This window comes from Ctenopharyngodon idella, chromosome 5, assembly GCF_019924925.1.
Source record: "Ctenopharyngodon idella isolate HZGC_01 chromosome 5, HZGC01, whole genome shotgun sequence".
NCBI lineage: Eukaryota > Metazoa > Chordata > Actinopteri > Cypriniformes > Xenocyprididae > Ctenopharyngodon > Ctenopharyngodon idella.
In genome coordinates this window covers 39843350-39862692 of record NC_067224.1, presented here as the reverse complement: position 1 = coordinate 39862692, position 19343 = coordinate 39843350, and the positions used below count along the sequence as shown (strand labels likewise).

General features: G+C 36.8%; 1 protein-coding gene across 2 annotated transcripts in view; it reads left to right on the top strand.

The window, feature by feature from the left end:
* The window catches only part of unc5ca (unc-5 netrin receptor Ca), a 169592-nt gene that overhangs the window by 127073 nt on the left and 23176 nt on the right, over positions 1-19343 (top strand). For both annotated transcript variants that reach the window (XM_051894005.1, XM_051894006.1), the window contains one exon: positions 15552-15743. In XM_051894005.1, coding sequence (XP_051749965.1) covers positions 15552-15743 — 192 coding nt within the window. The remainder of the gene's footprint in view (positions 1-15551; positions 15744-19343) is intronic.

Sequence of the window (19343 nt, the reverse complement as noted above, 5' to 3'; positions counted from 1 at the left end):
ATACCTATACACTGTTTATATATATATATATATATATATATATATATATATAAAATGTATATATGTATATACATATATATACACATTTCTTTCTTTAAGCAATATTCTTTTCAGTTGATGTGATCAAGGTTGTGTGGGCAATAAACAATAATATTAGCCAGTAACATCACAGCGTACTCTTTACGATCCAATCAAATCCCGATGGATAAAATCAGTTCCCGCCCTGCACTGTTTTCCATTCAATATTCTGCGTCACGCTGTGGAGGTTAAATGCCTTTTGAATGTCGTTTCATGTTGTGTTTAATGGGAACCAGCAGCTCCTGGGCAGAGGGTAATCCGCATATACATGTTATTTACCTCGGTGGCTTTACACTTCTGTTCTACAGATAATAATACGCAGATGAAGACCGTGATGTCTTCCTCATGGTGTTTGCCCTTTAAGAGTGTTTGACTTTAGATGTGAGCTTAGGGTTATTGTAGAGATTCTTGAAACTGGATTAAAACCGAAATGTTTGTTATGAACATGAAACCCTGAGAGATGAACCGAGGCGAATATCAAACAACATGATTCAGGCTTTCATTACAGGCCACCGCAGCGCTCTGTTCTTCATAAAAACAGCTCATCAGTCATAACATCAGTCAGCCTGCTTCTTGTCTGTGATTTTACTATATTTTACCGTCCTTTTATCTGTTTTGTTTTTATGTTGTCTTTCTGCTCTTTATGATGGGCTCACTTTAGAGCAAATGAAAGGCACTTTCAATTCCAGTTTTAAAGATAAACAGAGTCGAGTCGTGGCTGGTGGCCCAACGGTTAGTCATCTAGGCTGCTAAAACAACGGTTGCAGGTTCATTCCTGAAGCAGAGAGTAAAGGACACGAGTCACGACAATAACATCAGCAGGTGTTTATAATGTAGTAATGTGTGTGAGACCATTACTAGTCATTACTATCTTTTTATTTGCAAAAAATCAGCTCAAATGCATATACAGGTGCTGGTCATATAATTAGAATATCATCAAAAAGTTGATTTATTTAACTGATTCCATTCAAAAAGTGAAACTTGTATATTATACTCATTCATTACACACAGACTGATATATTTCATATGTTTATTTCTTTTAATTTTGATGATTATAACTGACAACTAAGGAAAATCCCAAATTCAGTATCTCAGAAAATTAGAATATTACTTAAGACCAATACAAAGAAAGGATTTTTAGAAATCTTGGCCAACCGAAAAGTATGAACATGAAAAGTATGAGCATGTACAGCACTCAATACTTAGTTGGGGCTCCTTTTGCCTGAATTACTGCAGCAATGCGGCGTGGCATGGAGTCGATCAGTCTGTGGCACTGCTCAGGTGTTATAAGAGCCCAGGTTTGATAGTGGCCTTCAGCTCTTCTGCATTGTTGGGTCTGGCATATCGCATCTTCCTCTTCACAATACCCCATAGATTTTCTATGGGGTTAAGGTCAGGTGAGTTTTCTGGCCAATTAAGAACAGGGATACCATGGTTCTTAAACCAGGTACTGGTAGCTTTGGCACTGTGTGCAGGTGCCAAGTCCTGTTGGAAAATGAAATCTGCATCTCCATAAAGTTGGTCAGCAGCAGGAAGCATGAAGTGCTCTAAAACTTCCTGGTATACGGCTGCGTTGACCTTGGACCTCAGAAAACACAGTGGACCAACACCAGCAGATGACATGGCATCCCAAACCATCACTGACTGTGGAAACTTTACACTGGACCTCAAGCAACGTGGATTGTGTGCCTCTCCTCTCTTCCTTCAGACTCTGGGACCCTGATTTCCAAAGGAAATGCAAAATTTACTTTCATCAGAGAATATAACTTTGGACCACTCAGCAGCAGTCCAGTCCTTTTTGTCTTTAGCCCAGGCGAGACGCTTCTGACGCTGTCTGTTGTTCAAGAGTGGCTTGACACAAGGAATGCGACAGCTGAAAACCATGTCTTGCATACGTCTGCGCGTAGTGGTTCTTGAAGCACTGACTCCAGCTGCAGTCCACTCTTTGTGAATCTCTCCCACATTTTTGAATGGGTTTTGTTTCACAATCCTCTCCAGGGTGCGGTTATCCCTATTGCTTGTACACTTTTTTCTACTACATCTTTTCCTTCCCTTCGCCTCTCTATTAATGTGCTTGGACACAGAGCTCTGTGAACAGCCAGCCTCTTTTGCAATGACCTTTTGTGTCTTGCCCTCCTTGTGCAAGGTGTCAATGGTCGTCTTTTGGACAACTGTCAAGTCAGCAGTCTTCCCCATGATTGTGTAGCTTACAGAACTAGACTGAGAGACCATTTAAAGGCCTTTGCAGGTGTTTTGAGTTAATTAGCTGATTAGAGTGTGGCACCAGGTGTCTTCAATATTGAACATTTTCACAATATTCTAATTTTCTGAGATACTGAATTTGGGATTTTCCTTAGTTGTCAGTTATAATCATCAAAATTAAAAGAAATAAACATTTGAAATATATCAGTCTGTGTGTAATGAATGAATATAATATACAAGTTTCACTTTTTGAATGGAATTAGTGAAATAAATCAACTTTTTGATTATATTCTAATTATATGACCAGCACCTGTATATTTCTGTTGTAAATTTAGTTTCAGAAATGTGTTTGTATTTTAAAGTACAGTTACATATGTTTATAATTAGCCTATGATGAACTGAAATGGGTTATTTCATGGGTAATTTCAATGGGTAATTATGCAGTATGTGTTGGGTTATGCAGGTAAACTGATGCCATCTGCTCTGCTCTGCTAGTAAATAGCATCTCCTTATATTTCTATTGAAAATACATTTTGACAGTACAGAAAATCAAATGAAATCTTTCAAGAAGAGGGTGGAGCTTCAAGAGCTCATGCTCTGGTGTACCAACAACAACAAAACAGGACAATCTCACACACTGAAAATGTCATAAACTGTCAGTAGCGGTGTTCATTTCGAACCAGAGTCAGACAATTATGCCTACAAAGCCAGAGAATATATGCTGCATGGAGATAGAACAGGTATAGTTTAGTTTAATTACGGTTATAACTTATGTTGTCATCTTGCTTTTATCCACTATTAGTACAAGACTGTTGTAGCGGACCCTGTCCGAATGATGGCCAATACTTTACTGATGAGTTTTATGAAGTTTATTGTATATCACACAAAAGATGAAGCGTCCGTTTTCACTCCAGAAAATCACCATAAGAGCTGAATAAAACACAGTACAAGAAGTGTGCAATAAAGTCTTATCAATAAGCTCTCTGTCCCTTGTATTATCATCAACATACACAGCGAATTACACAAAAACACTTGTTACCAGTGGTGGACGAAGTACACAAATCAAGTACTTGAGTAAAAGTACAGATACGTATGATAAAATATTACTCAAGTGAAAGTATTTAGTGTTCCTTTTCAATTTTACTTGAGTGAAAGTACAAAAGTGCTTGATTTTTAATGTACTTAAGTAAAAAAGTACTGATTGATGAATGTTTATTTTGTAATTTTATATATAGGCCACTTACATAATTGTATTCTATTTTATATATTTTATATAATCCTATTGCTCAACATAATTATGAATGATTATGGATTGTCAAATAGCCAGCACTAGTCAGTATGGATGGAAGATTATAGTGGATGCAGATACATATTATGTAATGTGTGTTGACAAACAATAAAAAAACAGACAAAACATATAGGGCTAAATACATAACACTGTAAAATTGTTACAGCAGCGGGGAAGATGAATGTGCATGTGTTATTTTTATTTGTGTAATCAAGAATTTTTTGTTTGTATCTTTCAAATAGAAATCATGATTCTCCCATGATTCTGAATAGACAACTAAACAAAATTGCGTATGATTTGGACAAAATTTTAATTGCTGCAGTCTATTTAAAAATATTTAATTAATTAATTTAATAAAATGTGTTAAAATGAATGATTTAATGACTCACTCATAACTATTTCACTTGTTTCATTACTGGATGAATCAATGTTTTTGAACAAATCTTTTGAATGAATCATTCAATGTCAAATACATTTTAACAGTCACTTGTCGCCTCCTAGCGCCGTAACGATGTAATCGATACAACCGTTATTTGAAGCGGCAAGTTTTAAAATGTAATTTGATCTGATTGAATCGAGATCGCGATCTGTAGAAACATTGATGTGGACCTGTCTGCATTAAAGCATTTCAGTGGGCTTAAACAGATCGCCCTTTACAGCAGATTTAGTTCAAAACAACTGACCTAAATATGATTTTCATTTACAATAATTCATCCTAAAATTCAACATTAGTAGTAGGCTGACTTACTTTTCGCCATCAGTCCTGCGCGTACGCGTTCTTGGCTAATTTTCAGACAGTGAAATTCATTCACTGGAGAGTTGCTCTGAACGGATAATTGAATCAATGATTTGTTGACTCGAGAACAGCTGCAATACGATCAGTCCAATTTGTGAATGAATTGTTGATGTGATTTGTGAACCGATTTAACAGGATGATTGAAAAGAATCAGTTTGTGCACAAATCGGACGCCGCTTTTGTGACTCTGAGCATCTGACGATTTCTTCATTTTAAAATAAGGAGTAACGATATGTTTTATGAAATGTAGTGAGTAAAAAGTACGATCTTATGCTTTGGAATGTAGTGAAGTAAAAGTAAAAGTTGCTCAAAATAAAAATACTCGACTAAAGTACAGATACTTGAAAAATGTACTTCAGTACAGTAATGAAGTAAAAATACTTTGTTACTGTCCACCACTGCTTGTTACAACTAACAGTAAACTAATATATACAGACCTTATGCCTTTTCGAGGAGTGCTTAATAAACTGGTAAACTTTTTATCTGTAAAACAACTCCGATGAACTATATTATAGTAATAAATACTCTCCCATTCATTACTGCCATGACCAGTATCGCTCCAGAGACTGGATCACGAACAGTTGGTAATGATTCATCCTTGAGTAACAACTTTTTAGCAAAACCTGTTTTCTATTGTACCTTTGTACATCTAGTGTAAAATGATTTGCGCAGACATAAACACATTTAGGTATATGGGGGCACATTCCCTTCAAAAATAAAACTAATCAACCGCATCTTCAGCGGCTCTGATGTCAGGAGTACATGAAGACTGTTATGTTCACTCTTACATCCAACAACAAAACACCTGAGTTGCTTACGAGACATTCTTGTTGCTACAGCTGCTCCGGCCTGGAGAAAACGGTGGACTGTGTACAACTTGCTCAGGGTGGGGTCTATGCTAATACTTCAGAGTCTGTCAGCAGTCGTGGGCGGGGCCTGTGCAAAGTGATGTCACTTTGCCCAGAATCTGCAAACGGTTTGTTCTGAGACACTGCTTATGATTTATGGGGATTTTTTTTTTTTTTTTTTTTTTTTTGGTGAAGGCTATTGTGTACACAATCTTACAAACAAAGCCCTGTTTACACCTGGTATTAAGATGATTGGATTGGATCACAAGTAGACGAGGGAGACACATTCTTGTTTATACCTGCTGTTTTAAAGGGGACCTTTTATGCCACTTCTTACAAGATGTAAAATATGTCTCTGATGTTTCGAGAGTGTGTATGTGAAGTTTTAGCTCAAAATACCCCGCAGATTATTTTTCATAGCATGTAAAAATCGCCACTTTTTGGGCGTGAACAAAAATCCGGCGTTTTTGTGTGTCCCTTTTAATGCAAATGAGCTGCTGCTCCCAGCCCCCTTAGAAGGATAGAGCGGAGCTTCAAGAGCTCATGCTTCGGAATACCGACAACAACAAAACGGGACAATCTCATGCACTGAAAATGTCAGTAGCGGTGTTCAGTTCGAACCAGAGCCGGACAATTATGCCTACAGAGCCAAAGACGATATGCTGCATTGAGGTAGAAATGGCATAGTTTAGTTTAATTACAGTTATAACTTATGTTGTCATCGTGCTTTTATTCACTATTAGTTGTTTTGTAACCTGTTTTGTATTGTCCCTTTGTATTGACACTCGTTCACAAAACAGTCTGGTGTAAAATTATTCACACAGACATAAACATATTTAGGTATGTGGGGACGCTTTCTCTTCAAAAAACAAAACTAATCCACTGCGTCTTCAGCGTCTCTGATGTCAGGAGTACATGAAGACTGTTATGTTCACTCTTACATTGAACAACAAAACTCCTTGAGTTGCTTATGAGACATTCTTGTCACTACAGCTGCTCCAGCCTGGAGAAAATGGCGGACAGTGTACAACTCGCTCATGGTGGGGTCTATGCTAATATGGCAGAGTCCGTCAGCAGTTGTGGGCGGGGCTTGTGCAAAGTGATGTCACTTTTCCCAGTATCTGCAAACAGTTTTTTCTGAGACACTGCTTATGATTTATGGGGATTAAAAAATGAGGAGTGGGTGGATTTTTATCATTATAGGGTGGTTGTGTACACACACTGCCGACACACATTTATGTTCAAACTCCATGTAAGAGTGAATTTCATAATAGGTGCCCTTTAAAAATTATTTTATTATTGAATTTTGATGGATTTTTAGTTAAATAGTAAAATGACAAAACTTTTTCAATTTAGTTATATAAATAGGTAATAGGTTTTTTTTAAGTAATTTTATTTAACAGCTATAGGTAATTTCTTAGTTTTACTATTTTAATTTAGTGCAAATGTACATGCTGTCACTCTGGGTAGTTTCAATGTACTGTAATTGACCTTTTTTTTTTTTTACTATAGTTTAACTAGATTAAATTGAGGAGTTCATAGTTTAGCAAGCAACATTTTCAATATAGCAACACTGGTAACTTTTGAATGAACTGAGACTGAAACATACTGTATAATGTAAGTGCTGTATACAAACACTTTTAGTTACACAATCTTCATTCTTTGTTGTGCAAAGATAACACAAAAACGCATTTTAAATATGTATGGTGGCCACAATGCATTGGCTAAGCTCTCACGTTTACATACTTGCGAGTATGTTACAGGCTTAGCGCTTTATTTTAGGTCTGTACTTATGTTGAACCATCAGTTATGCATCTGGGAGTGACTTTAGACACCCGCGATAGTGTGTGTGTGTGTGTGTGTGTTTGAGGGGACAATGTTATCTCTTTTCTCCTGGAGCTGTATTATTTATTAAACATTTTCTGCAGTCGGCACCCCCTCCTCTACAGCCTCGATCTCGCTCTCCCTCCCTCTTTCTCTCACACTCATGTTCAAAGAAAACGTTTAATCTTCCAGATACATTTTAATGGCTGCATTTAGTAGCTTGGCACTTTTATCATCAAAGCTCGTGTTAGAGCTTGTATGAGTGTTTCTCGGGTGAAATGAGTTAAATGACTCAAGGCATACGATGGCGAGAGTTAAAGAGGGACAGAATGCAGAAGAGATCTCTTCGATAAAACGCAGGCGTACTTTACATCGAAGCCAACAGGAAATGTTGTGCTGCCGCTGCTGCTACAAAGCACATTGATTTAGGTATTAAAATGAGTCTGAAGCCTCTTCTGTGTGAGTCATCTGAAGATATTGCTCATAAAGTGTTGGAGATGTGAACAATATTACTTTTACACTTGGAAGATTAAGAATCTTTTTCAAATTCTAGTGAGCTGCCTACATAGACAATAATTTAAGGTATTATAGTTGTTTCTAAAGGTAAGATAACTTTTTGGGCCAAATTCTAAGGTAGTAGGCATGTATCTTTCATGGAGCAAGTAATCCCAGAATGTATTGTGACAAACTCCATCTAAAATCACATAAAAAAACAAGAGAAATGTCAAGTATAATTAATTTAGTACATAAAAGTGTTGATACAATTCTGCCCAACATTTTTGTGTACTGTGTATTATTAAGCTAAGAGTATTGCAGTGTTAGCTTAGCAACATGCTAACATCAAGTCTCCTGATGTTATTTGTATGACAGACTGTTTTTGGAGCAGAGTCTGAGAGATCATTTGTATAAAATACATAGGCAATACCATAGTACAGTGAAGGTAATGTACACCATGCAGAATCTCATACAGTTATTCTTGGAGCACTTGGTTGGCTAACTAGCCTCTATGCACTTTTGCTTTAGCATTGTTTTACTCTAGTATTTATGGTAATGTGGTATGTTAGCGCTAGTATTGTTTTCCCCTCGGATTAGTTGCTTCTGCTTATGTAATTTCGCATTTGTAAGTCACTTTGAATAAAAAGCGTTAATGAAAACATGTGAATGTAAATAATTGATGTAATGGTATCTCAAATAAGAGCGTACATCAAAGGAATAATATCATTAATTTAATACATGTTAATATTACTGAATTGTTTTTGCATTTATTTCCAGCATTGATTAATTTTTAAAACATTTATTGATAATTTAATGCTTTTAGTCATTTTGACAGACAAAAAAGAATGCAGTAGCAATCGATTGTTTCAGTTTAAGTTAGGGGTCTGTCTGTCTGTGTTGGACAATTAAACTTGCTTCTCCAAAATACCCCCCAAAGTGACTCAAAAATATTTAGATCTGGTGACAGTACAGGCCTTGGGAGATGTTCTTGAACATCTCTTTCATGTTCATTGAACCATTCTGTCACAAGTCTTGCTGTGTGTATTGGTGCATTATCATGCTGATACACGGCGCCCCCTTCAGGGTACAATGTTTGAACCATTAGATGCTCATGGTCCTCCAGAATGGTTCAGTAGTCCTTGCCAGTGAAGTGTCTATCAAGCACAGTAGGGAATGTCATGATATTGCAGCCCAAACCATCACTGATCCACCTCTGTGCTTCACTCTGGGCAGCTGCAGTCGGGTGTTGAGCCTCTTGGGGGCTTCACCACACCGTAACTTCCACAGATGTGGGAAAGACAGTGAAGATGGACTCATAAGTGAACAATACATGTTTCACAACGTTGTCCACAGCCCAAGATTTGCACAGTTGGCACCAATAAAACTGACATTTGGTGTTGGCATGAGTGACCAAAGGTTTGGCTAGAGCAGCCTGACTATGAATACTGACTCTGTGGAGCTCCAGACGAACAGTTGATGGAAGCAGGAGAGTTGAGTTGTGCATATAAATCTGCAGTGAGTTTGGCAGCTGTGGTTTTATGTGAGTTAGTACCTGGACATCTTTTCAGTACCTAGTACCTGGACATCATCTTCCTCTTGAGTTGACAGTTACTCCTGTTGGATGTGGTTCCTCCAACATGGAGGTATGCCGACATTACCCTGGATACCATAGCTCTTGATACACCACAAAGAGTTGCTGTCCTGGTCACAGATGAGCCAGCAAGACGCGCACCAATGATTTGTCCTCTTTTGAACTCTGATATGTCTCCCATTATGTTGTATTTCATGTACAGCTGTGCTATCTATCTATCTATCTATCTATCTATCTATCATGGTAATAATGTTCCATTTTATGATAATAATGTTGTGTTTTGTGAGAGACTGCACTCCACTAAAAAGATGACAGTTTAACTCTCTGTGTTATCAGTCTGAGTGTGTGCGCTCAGTAAAACCCCTGCGGGTCGATGCCGAGGGAATCTGATCAGCAGAAGGCTCTTCCGCCCGCAGACTCATGGGTCGGACGGGTTGCCAGACGATCAAACTTCCTTCCCCTCATTAACCCCCCTCAGCATCTGCACACTGTCCTTCTACTTTAATCACTTCCTTCATACAATCAATAGCGTTTATAAGTCAAGCGTGCTCCTGCATAGAAACAACCTTTCTGCCGCGCGCACACGCTCACGTATGCATATTCAAACATGGACGTGCACGTGTCTGAACACTCAAATGCACAAATGCAACATGAAATCAAAATGATTTTGCTTTTGTAATACATGTTTCTGGTGTTATTGTGAACAAATAATCAGTGCATGTTATTGCAATGAAAAAAAAACATCTGTCTTTGTAGCTCGCTCTGCCTCTGAAACAACTGTTTTTTAGGTTGAAGTCACCAAGTCCATGCAAGCAATTGGTTAATGTCAACCAATAACCCAACTTTCTATATTTAGTCACCTATTCAGATTTACATACAGTAGCTATATCTAAAAAAAAAAACAAAAAAAAAACAAGTCTTTTGCTAACTGCTTTGGTTGGCAGTTTGAGTTGCACATTACAAACATCAATAGATTGGGCCTTGAAAATTATGTATGTAGGAATTATGGTAACAATTTACAATAAGGTTCCATTTGTTAACTACATTAGTTAAAATAACTAACAATGAAAAATACAACATTTACTACTATACATTATTAAAATCAAAAGTTATTGTTACTTTATTACATTATTTTATGTACCTGAGTTGACATTGAACTAACAATGAACAGCTGTATTTTTATCAACATTACAAAGATTAATAAATACTGTAACATACTTAAATATTTTTTAGTTAATGCATGAACTAACATTAATGGGACCTTATTGTAAAGTGTTAGCAAAATTATATGAATAATTATGTGTATAAAAATTCCTTCAACAAAGTCGACTCTGCATGAAAGTCATTGTATAATTTGTACTTTGCATATCGGTATCACACACACACACACACACACACACACACACACACACACACACACACAGAGATCGGCCCGTAATGGTTAATGAGAGAAATAACTACTGACAATCATGTTTGGTCACAGTCAGTAATCGAATAATATTAGTCATTAGGACACAGCTGTGATCAATTTTTACCACTAATTGTAAATTAATTATGGGTGTAAGCAAATCAATACTGCAGAAGAGAGATGATACTGCGGTCACTGAGGAAAAACAAGGAAACGACATGAGAGATGATGAAAGGTCGCGTGCTCGACGCTGTGTTTAGCGCGACCGCCTGCTGTGACACACATTTCAACGGCTGCTTTGAGTTTTATACTGTAAACACACACACACACAGTTTCTTTTGCTCTCAAGGTTATGGTATTTACTGGGTAGTTATTTCACTGTCTAGTTATTTTATGTTTACAGAATCATACATCTCTATTATATTTGCCCATACTTACTGTTAATGTAAATATCTAGCTGTTATAAATCTAGTGCCCACAAAAAATACACAAGTATATATTTTAGCCCAGCAACATATTAAAAGTTTCATATAGTACATCTTACTTTACCTGCATACATACAGTACACTCTCATAAAGCAATATATACAATATAGGAAATCTGCATGATTGTTTATATCGTCACAAAAATTCAAACTGTATTATTGCACAGCTCTATATATAACATTGGATATATATTATATCCAAGTAATCCACATACATACAATACACTCACATAAAGTTCTATACTATATACAGTAGCAAATCTCAACTTCCTGATTTTTTTTCACCCAGCTCTTTATATAAAGTTACCTAAGTATGTTCAGGGTCGTCACTAGGCCCATTTTAGGAGGGCTTTAGCCCCCCTAAATTTCCACCCAGCCCCCTAAAAATTTGCGATTAATTACGTAATATATTATGTACACTAATTCGTTATCGTCTTAGTCTCCTTTAAAACTCATATGAAACCAGCGTCAGGCTTCAGCTCATCCCCATAAATTTATTTGTTTAAGAAATTCTTAAATGGCATGAGACTTTGAGACTTTTCTTACTCTTGCTATACCTCATACTCCAGTGCCATAAAATTGCTAAAATTTGTTATAATATTCATTTAATAATAAATCTAAGAGCAAAACGTGAAAAGAACTATAAAAGGGAGTGGAAATGGCAAATGAGTTAATGAGTGGTCCTCTGCAGCCATCTACTGGTTATAATGGTAATTTCATGTAATTTTCGTAAAAAAAAGTGTGTTTGTTTTCCACCAGGTGACAGAAATTCTCCACTAAAGCATGGCACATATTCCATGTTATCTCCATGAACGAAAATGATAAATGTAGAGCTTCTTTAAAGTTTTACTGTACAAATATAGTTAAAAAAAAAATAATAGTGTTTAAAACATTACTTGTGATAAAAAAAAAAAATAAAAAAAACATATTTTACCCACATATTGATAACTAGAAAATTACAATAATATAAAATTTGTCTATATTCTTAATAAATATTAATGAATATTAGCTGGTTATTTAAAATGATTAGGAATTAATATTCACGGATTGACTTGATAGGTAGTGTAGAACCTACTGTATTGTTCATGCCTACCCTAGTATACAAATAATATATATATATATATACGCTATATTGCCAAAAGTTTTGGGATGCCTGCCTTTATGTGCACATGAACTTTAATGACATCCCATTCTTGATCCGTAGGGTTTAATATGGAGTTGGCCCACCCTTTGCAGCTATAAGGCCAGTCAACTCGCTCATCCATGTCTTTATGGACCTTGCTTTGTGCACTGGTGTACAGTCATGTTGGAACAGGAAGGGGCCATCCCCAAACTGTTCCCACAAAGTTGGGAGCATGACATTGTCCAAAATGTCTTGGTATGCTGAAGCATTAAGAGTTCCTTTCACTGGAACTAAGGGGCCAAGCCCAACCCCTGAAAAACAACCCCACACCATAATCCCCCCTCCACCAAACTTTACAATTGGCACAATGCAGTCAGGCAAGTACCGTTCTGCTGACAACCGCCAAACCCAGACTCGTCCATCGGATTGCCAGACAGAGAAGTGTGATTCCGTGAGTCCAGTGGCGGCGTGCTTTACACCACTGCATCTGACGCTTTGCATTGCACTTGGTGATGTAAGGCTTGGATGCAGCTGCTCGGCCATGGAAACCCATTCCATGAAGCTCTCTACACACTGTTCTTGAGATAATCTGAAGGCCACACAAAGTTTGGAGGTCTGTAGCTATTGACTCTGCAGAAAGTTGGCGACTTCTGCGCACTGTGCGCCTCATCATGCGCTAACCCAGCTCTGTTATTTTACGTGGCATACCACTTTGTGGCTGAGTTGCTGTTGTTCCCAATTGCTTCCACTTTGTTATGATACCACTTACAGTTGACCGTGGAATATTTAGTAGTGAGCAAATTTCATGAATGGACTTATTGCACAGGTGGCAACCTATCACGGTACCACGCTTGAATTCACTGAGCTCCAGAGAGCGACCCATTCTTTCACAAATGTTTGTAGAAGCAGTCTGCATGCCTAGGTGCTTGATTTTATACACCTGTGGCCATGGAAGTGATTGGAACTCCTGAATTCAATGATTCGGAGGGGTTTCCCAGTACTTTTGGCAATATAGTGTATATAGTCATACCCTCATTGGGGGCTGAGTCCCCCTAATATTGAAATCCTAGAATCGCCCATGAGTATGTCCAGCTTCATCTGCGTATACTCATATAGGTCAATCTGTACTAAAATAGCAAAACTGCTTGATTGCTAGTATCATTGCAACTATAATAAACCATATTATCAGCCAAATATAACTGCTAAATGTGACTATAAGACATTAATTTAAACATCGACATCATGATTTTCTGTAAATCTGCTTTAAAACAATGTATTTTGTAACAAGCGCTTTAAAACTGCATTGTTAGTATTTTTACATCATCTTTGCGCCCTCTGCTGGTTAGTTGGATCAGTGTGGGCCTAACCAATGGGCTTAAGTCTGTGAAGGATCATAATGAATATTCATAACCCTGAGTCTAGTCTCTCTTTAAGACATGCTGCTGTCAATGTCAGCCTGATAAGTCGGATGTTTGAAGCATGAGTGGAGTTTTAATCTGTGTACCTTTGTTGCAGTCTAATGCGACTAATGACTGATGAGCGCCAGCGTACACATCCAATAGATACGTAAGAGGAGATTTAAGCACACATTCACACACACACACACACACACATCAGAGACTGTGACGATTTTAGCTGCTTCTCTCTTTGATGTTTCAGAGCTGTGGTTTCATTTTGGCCCTGATCCCCTTTTAATCTTCACATACACAAATTCAGAACTCACACACACACACAGAGAGAGAGAATCCACAGGAAAAGAGGTCGGATGAACATGTCACTATTGTTCTCCTGCAGTCTGCTGAAGAATGAGGCTGATTTCCAGGAAGATGAGCAATATGGCATGTAATAATTTATAGCCTCATTAAATTAAAGGACTGGATTCTCTTCTCTCGCAAGTCTGACTATTTTCAGGGTGTTTTTTCATCTTCCTGCAGTTGGCTGTCTAATTTTCTCTCTCTTACTGTGAAAACTCCTTTTAATGATTGATGCACAGGGTTTATATACTGATTAATGCCATTGTTTTAAAGGCCATTCTCAGGCATGACCTTTAACCCATATGCCACTTCGATGATGTGTCATTTGAAATGAAGTACTGCAGTATATACTGTGTGTTAAAAATAGCAGGTGAAACGGTAGACGTTATTCAACCATATTAAACATTGTATGCTACTTTGTTATCATATAACTTTGCTTGTGAGAGGAATTCAGTTATTATCTTTGCAAAAAATGCTTCCTTGGCTTTGTTTAATTCAGTTTTTCGCAAAGCAATGCTGGTAACACTTTACAATAAGGTTCATTAGTTAAACATTAGTTAATGTATTAACTAACATGAACTAACCATGAGCTATACATTTGTTACTGTATTTACTAATCTTCGTTAACGTTAGTTAATGAAAATACAGTTGTTCATTGTTTGTTCGTGTTAGTTCACAGTGCATTAACTAATGTTAACAAGATTTTAATAATGCATTAGTAAATGCTGAAATTAACATTAACAAAGATTAATAAATGCTGTATAAGAGCAGTTCATTATTAGTTCATGTTAACTAATGTAGTTAACTAATGAACCTTATTGTAAAGTGTTACCGCAATGCTATTATAAACATAACCTTTGATTTTACCCATCTGAATGTGTCGCTATGTTTGGTGTGGCATAATAACTTACTAATATTTAGTATTTCTGCACTATATAGTATGTATGCTGTGCACAGTATGCTAATTTTCTGTATGCATTATATGCCTGGATCAGTGCCATTTTAGTATTTTTTTTTAATATATTACTTTTTTATATTTATTACTATTTTGAATTTGCTTTTATTATTATTTTTTTTTGTCAGATTTAATTTTAGTTTTCGTAATTTTGTTATGTGCGTTTGTATTTTTTATTTCGGTTAATTGCCAAGAGGACATTTCTCAGGACATTTGTTTAATTTTTTTATGTAATATTTAAATTTTGTTTTATTTTATTTCAGCTTTATTTCAATCAATGAAAACAAGTTTTAATAGTTTTAGTTAACAATAACAACACTGAACTTCATGATATACTACATTTCCCAAAATGTTAAGTTCCCACAATACAATGCTCTCAACTTCACCTGGTATTTCCAGTGTAAATCAACTGATCAGTTGCACACTTATTATTTGTGTGCCAAAAGTTTAGACATTTGCACAAAAAAATGGAATTCAAAACTTTTTTCTAATATTATAACTGGATGAATTAAAAGAATGCTGAAATGCTGAATTAAACATTTAAGGGTGATCATGTGACAATAATGTAGCATACTAGTGTTTTCAAAATTTCACCATGGAGTAATGACTACTGTTACACTTACTATTTTTTATATAATAGCAGGCAATACAGTATATACTGCTAGTATTCATTCTGAACATAAGCTGTGTTTGTCTGTCATGCAGCTGCGCCAGGTGGAGATGAGGTGGCGCTGTACGTGGGCATCGTCATGGCGGTGGTCATGTGTCTGGTCGTCTCTGCTATCGTGGCTCTGCTCGTTTACCGCAAGACGCATCGGCGCTTTCACTCTGACATCATCGACTCGTCTGTGCTGAACGGCGGATTTCAGCCTGTCAGCATCAAACAGGCACGCTCAGGTGAGACAGTCAACCTTCAGTAGAGGATTAGTGTTGCTCTGATCGGTTAGCAATATATAATGATTATAATGAGTATTTTTGTAAAGAAATTTGCTTTCATTCAAAAAGGATGCATTACAGTAAAAACATTAGTGCTACAAAAGATTTCTATTTCAAATAAATGCTGATATTTTGAACTTTCTATTTATCATAGAATCCTGATTAAAATACATATCATGATTGCCACAAAAAATATAAAGCAGCACAGCTGTTTTCAACATTGATGATAGTAAGCAGAAAATCAGCATATTAGAATGATTCATTTTATAATATATTCAAATAGAAAATATTTATTTTAAAGGGGTCATGAACTGCATTGTTTTATCGTTTTATAATGTTTCCATCCCATAATGTTAGTATGCTTTTTACATCAAAAAATTTGTCATAATTTAGAGATAAAAGGCATTTTTCCTACCCTGATTTTAGCCCTCTTATTTGAACGCTCTGTTTTAAGGGGCGTGTCTGCTGTGAGACTTCAGTGTAAACGCCCACTGCTGTGATTGGCTGACATCTTTGCCTATGAAATAGCCGATGAAAAACTTTTAACACGTTTTTACTATTACAGCTCTCAAGGTTAACTAATAGTGAAAAGTGTTGATTATAGCATTATATTTAGATCTATGGCATTATATTTAGATTGTGGCATGAAAGGTTGCAGTGATGAAGATTGTAGCCGATCACAGACATGTTGTTGAGCGCATGAAAGCAGTGATCTCGTCATTGCAACTCAATTTCTGCACACTAACGAATGCTTTCATCTTAACTAACAGTGCAAACGCAATGTAACTAAGAGATTCGTTGAATAAATTGGAAGTTTTGGTGCGAGTCCAGAAGTCAGTCACTGGTAAACTCGTGTTGTTTGATTGACAGCTCCAGCGATTGATTCTTTGATTGCTTTCTCTTTATATTTAATCACCATTTAAATAACAGATTATTTTCATCCTAAGAGAAACAACTTGAAGTTGACCGTTTAGTCACTGGTTTGATTTGCTGACACATAAACAAATAACATCTGACTGTACATGAATTATTACATATCAGATCAGGCATTAGAATGAACACAGTTACTTACATGTTGTTGCATTACTGTCGAGTCCATATTGTAAAAGTCTGTTTGCAAAGCCTGTACCGAAATGCAATTGATTTACCAAAGAATCCACAGTGAAATGTACTGAATACAATAAATAATGCTCAACTGAGACATTCACATTGTTGAAAATAAATAACCATATTCCTAGTATTACAATCCTTTGAAAGGTAATGTTATTTTTAGTCCTGTAACGCTCTTCTCTCCTTTTCATCTCACTAACACACCAGTGGGCGGGGCTAATGTTGCAATGATGAAGTAGGCGTTGATTTCTTCTGCGGAAGCGGAGTTTCACCTGTCTGTGTCATAGATAGGCACATTCCAGGATCAGTCGTTTAATGGGCCTGGTGTCAACAAAAGCTTTTATTGGACTAACAAGGAACTTTTCAGTTCTGAAATTTACAGGATATTCTTATAGTACAACGACCTCTTATATATCAAAAGCTAAAGGAAAAGTTGATTTCTCAATTCATGACCCCTTTAATATTAATATTTCACAGTATTACTATTTTTACTGTATTTTTCATCAAATAAATGCAGCCTTAGTGAACATAAGAGAACGGTAATATACATATTACAATTTGAGGTCACAATTTTTTTTTCCTTCAAATTATTAAAAAATAATTAGAATATATTTAAACCATAAATATTTATTGTGCATTGAAATGACTGTTGGTAGAATTTGGAACTTAGATTTTGGAATTGTAAGCAGACTTCCTTTTGTCAGCAGAACAAAACAAAAAAAGAAAAGAAAATCAATGGTGTTTGGACCCCAACGTTCTTCAAATGATCTCCTTTTGTGTTCTGCGCATGAAAAGAAAGTAATACAGTTTTGGAACAAAATGAGGGTGACTAATTTATTTAAATTGTTTTGGGTGAACTGTCCCTTTAAACATAAATGTAACTATTTTTGAACATGGGTGTCTTTTGTCATATTGCTGTTTTCACCGGGTTGAAGGGGATTTTAGGCACTGTAATCACTGTATTACATGCAAATCACTTTAACGCACATCCTTGAGTGGATTATTGCTTTAGTAAAACATTCAAACGCTATTCAGACAGAATCTCTCTCACTGCTGATTTCAGTCAATGCAACAGTTTCAGCAAGGATCTCTGGGAGTGTGTGTGTCACCGTAAGACACAAGAATGATTAAAATTCCAATCAAGTGGTGAATGGAATGGAAGGCAGTGTTCCGGTGTTAAATTGTGAGGTGTGTGTGTGTGTGTGTGCATGAGTGTGTGTGTGTGTGAGAGAGAGAGACTCAGGTGACATTTCATCTGAGGAACATTAGAATGCCTGTCACTCTCCAACCTGAACAGGTTATCATTAATGAAGAATCGTCGTTCTGCTCGCACTTGTATTGTCTCGCTTTTCTCCTCATTTTCTCGCTCCTTCTCTGTTAATTAAACATGAAGCGGGCTGTAGGTGTAAATGGCACCCTGTCAGGGCGAAAGCGGCGTGTGGAGACGCTGCGGAGGACGTCAATGAATGAGTTGATAAATACAGAGGTAGGGGATGTTTTGATGGTAAAGCGAGACGTTCCACATCCGTCAGTTCTCCTGTTTTGCTCCGTTGAAGATCTTTCCCGCCAGAGGCTGCGGATTTGGATGCGTTTACATCGGCAGGTGTGATGCAATGCAGTGCGGTTTACTCTGTCTCACCGATCACCGCATGATGAATAACTTTAACTTGAGCGTCAGGAGTGTGAGCGCGGCACTCGCAGTGAGTAATGCTCACACCTGAGTAACTAGAGAGAGAAAGAGAGCTGGTGTGCAAAGTGACAATCCTCTGTTTAGTCACTGTTGGAAGCTGAATGTTAATGAGCAATCAGTATGGAGATTACCAGCCGCTGGCTATAAGAGTCCTTTACAAGCTCTCTCTCTCTCTCTCTCTCTCTCACACACACACACACACACACACACACACACGGTGATTTCATTTCAAAATAGCACACAACAGAAAAACATAGAAGGAATAGGTCACCTAAAAAAGTCATTCACCCACTGTTATGTTGTTCCAAACCTGTACAGGCTTTTTGCATTTTGTGGAGCAAAGAAGATGTTTCGCAGAGTCACCAAGCTGCTCCGTTCATCCAATAAAAGTGGATAGTAGCTGTTTACATCCAAGCAATTCATGCAAAAAATGATGCATCCCAAAATCCATTTATGAATAAAGCAGTGTTTCAAACAAATAAAGATGTTTAAAAGTTGTCACTTCTAGAGAAATGAAAAGGAAAGTTGTAGGCTTTTTGTTGTAATGCAATAAATTATTTGTGGTTTAGATGAAATGTCTTGATGAAACTGGTTATTGCATATGAAAATTAAAACAAAAAAGGTTATTTTAAACTTAAATTAAATTTAAAAATATCACCGTTTTTACTGTATTTCTGATCAAATAAATGCAGCCTTGGTGAGCAAAGGCATTTAAGGCATCCCTCCATCCACCCATCCATCTCTCCCTCCATCCCTCCCTC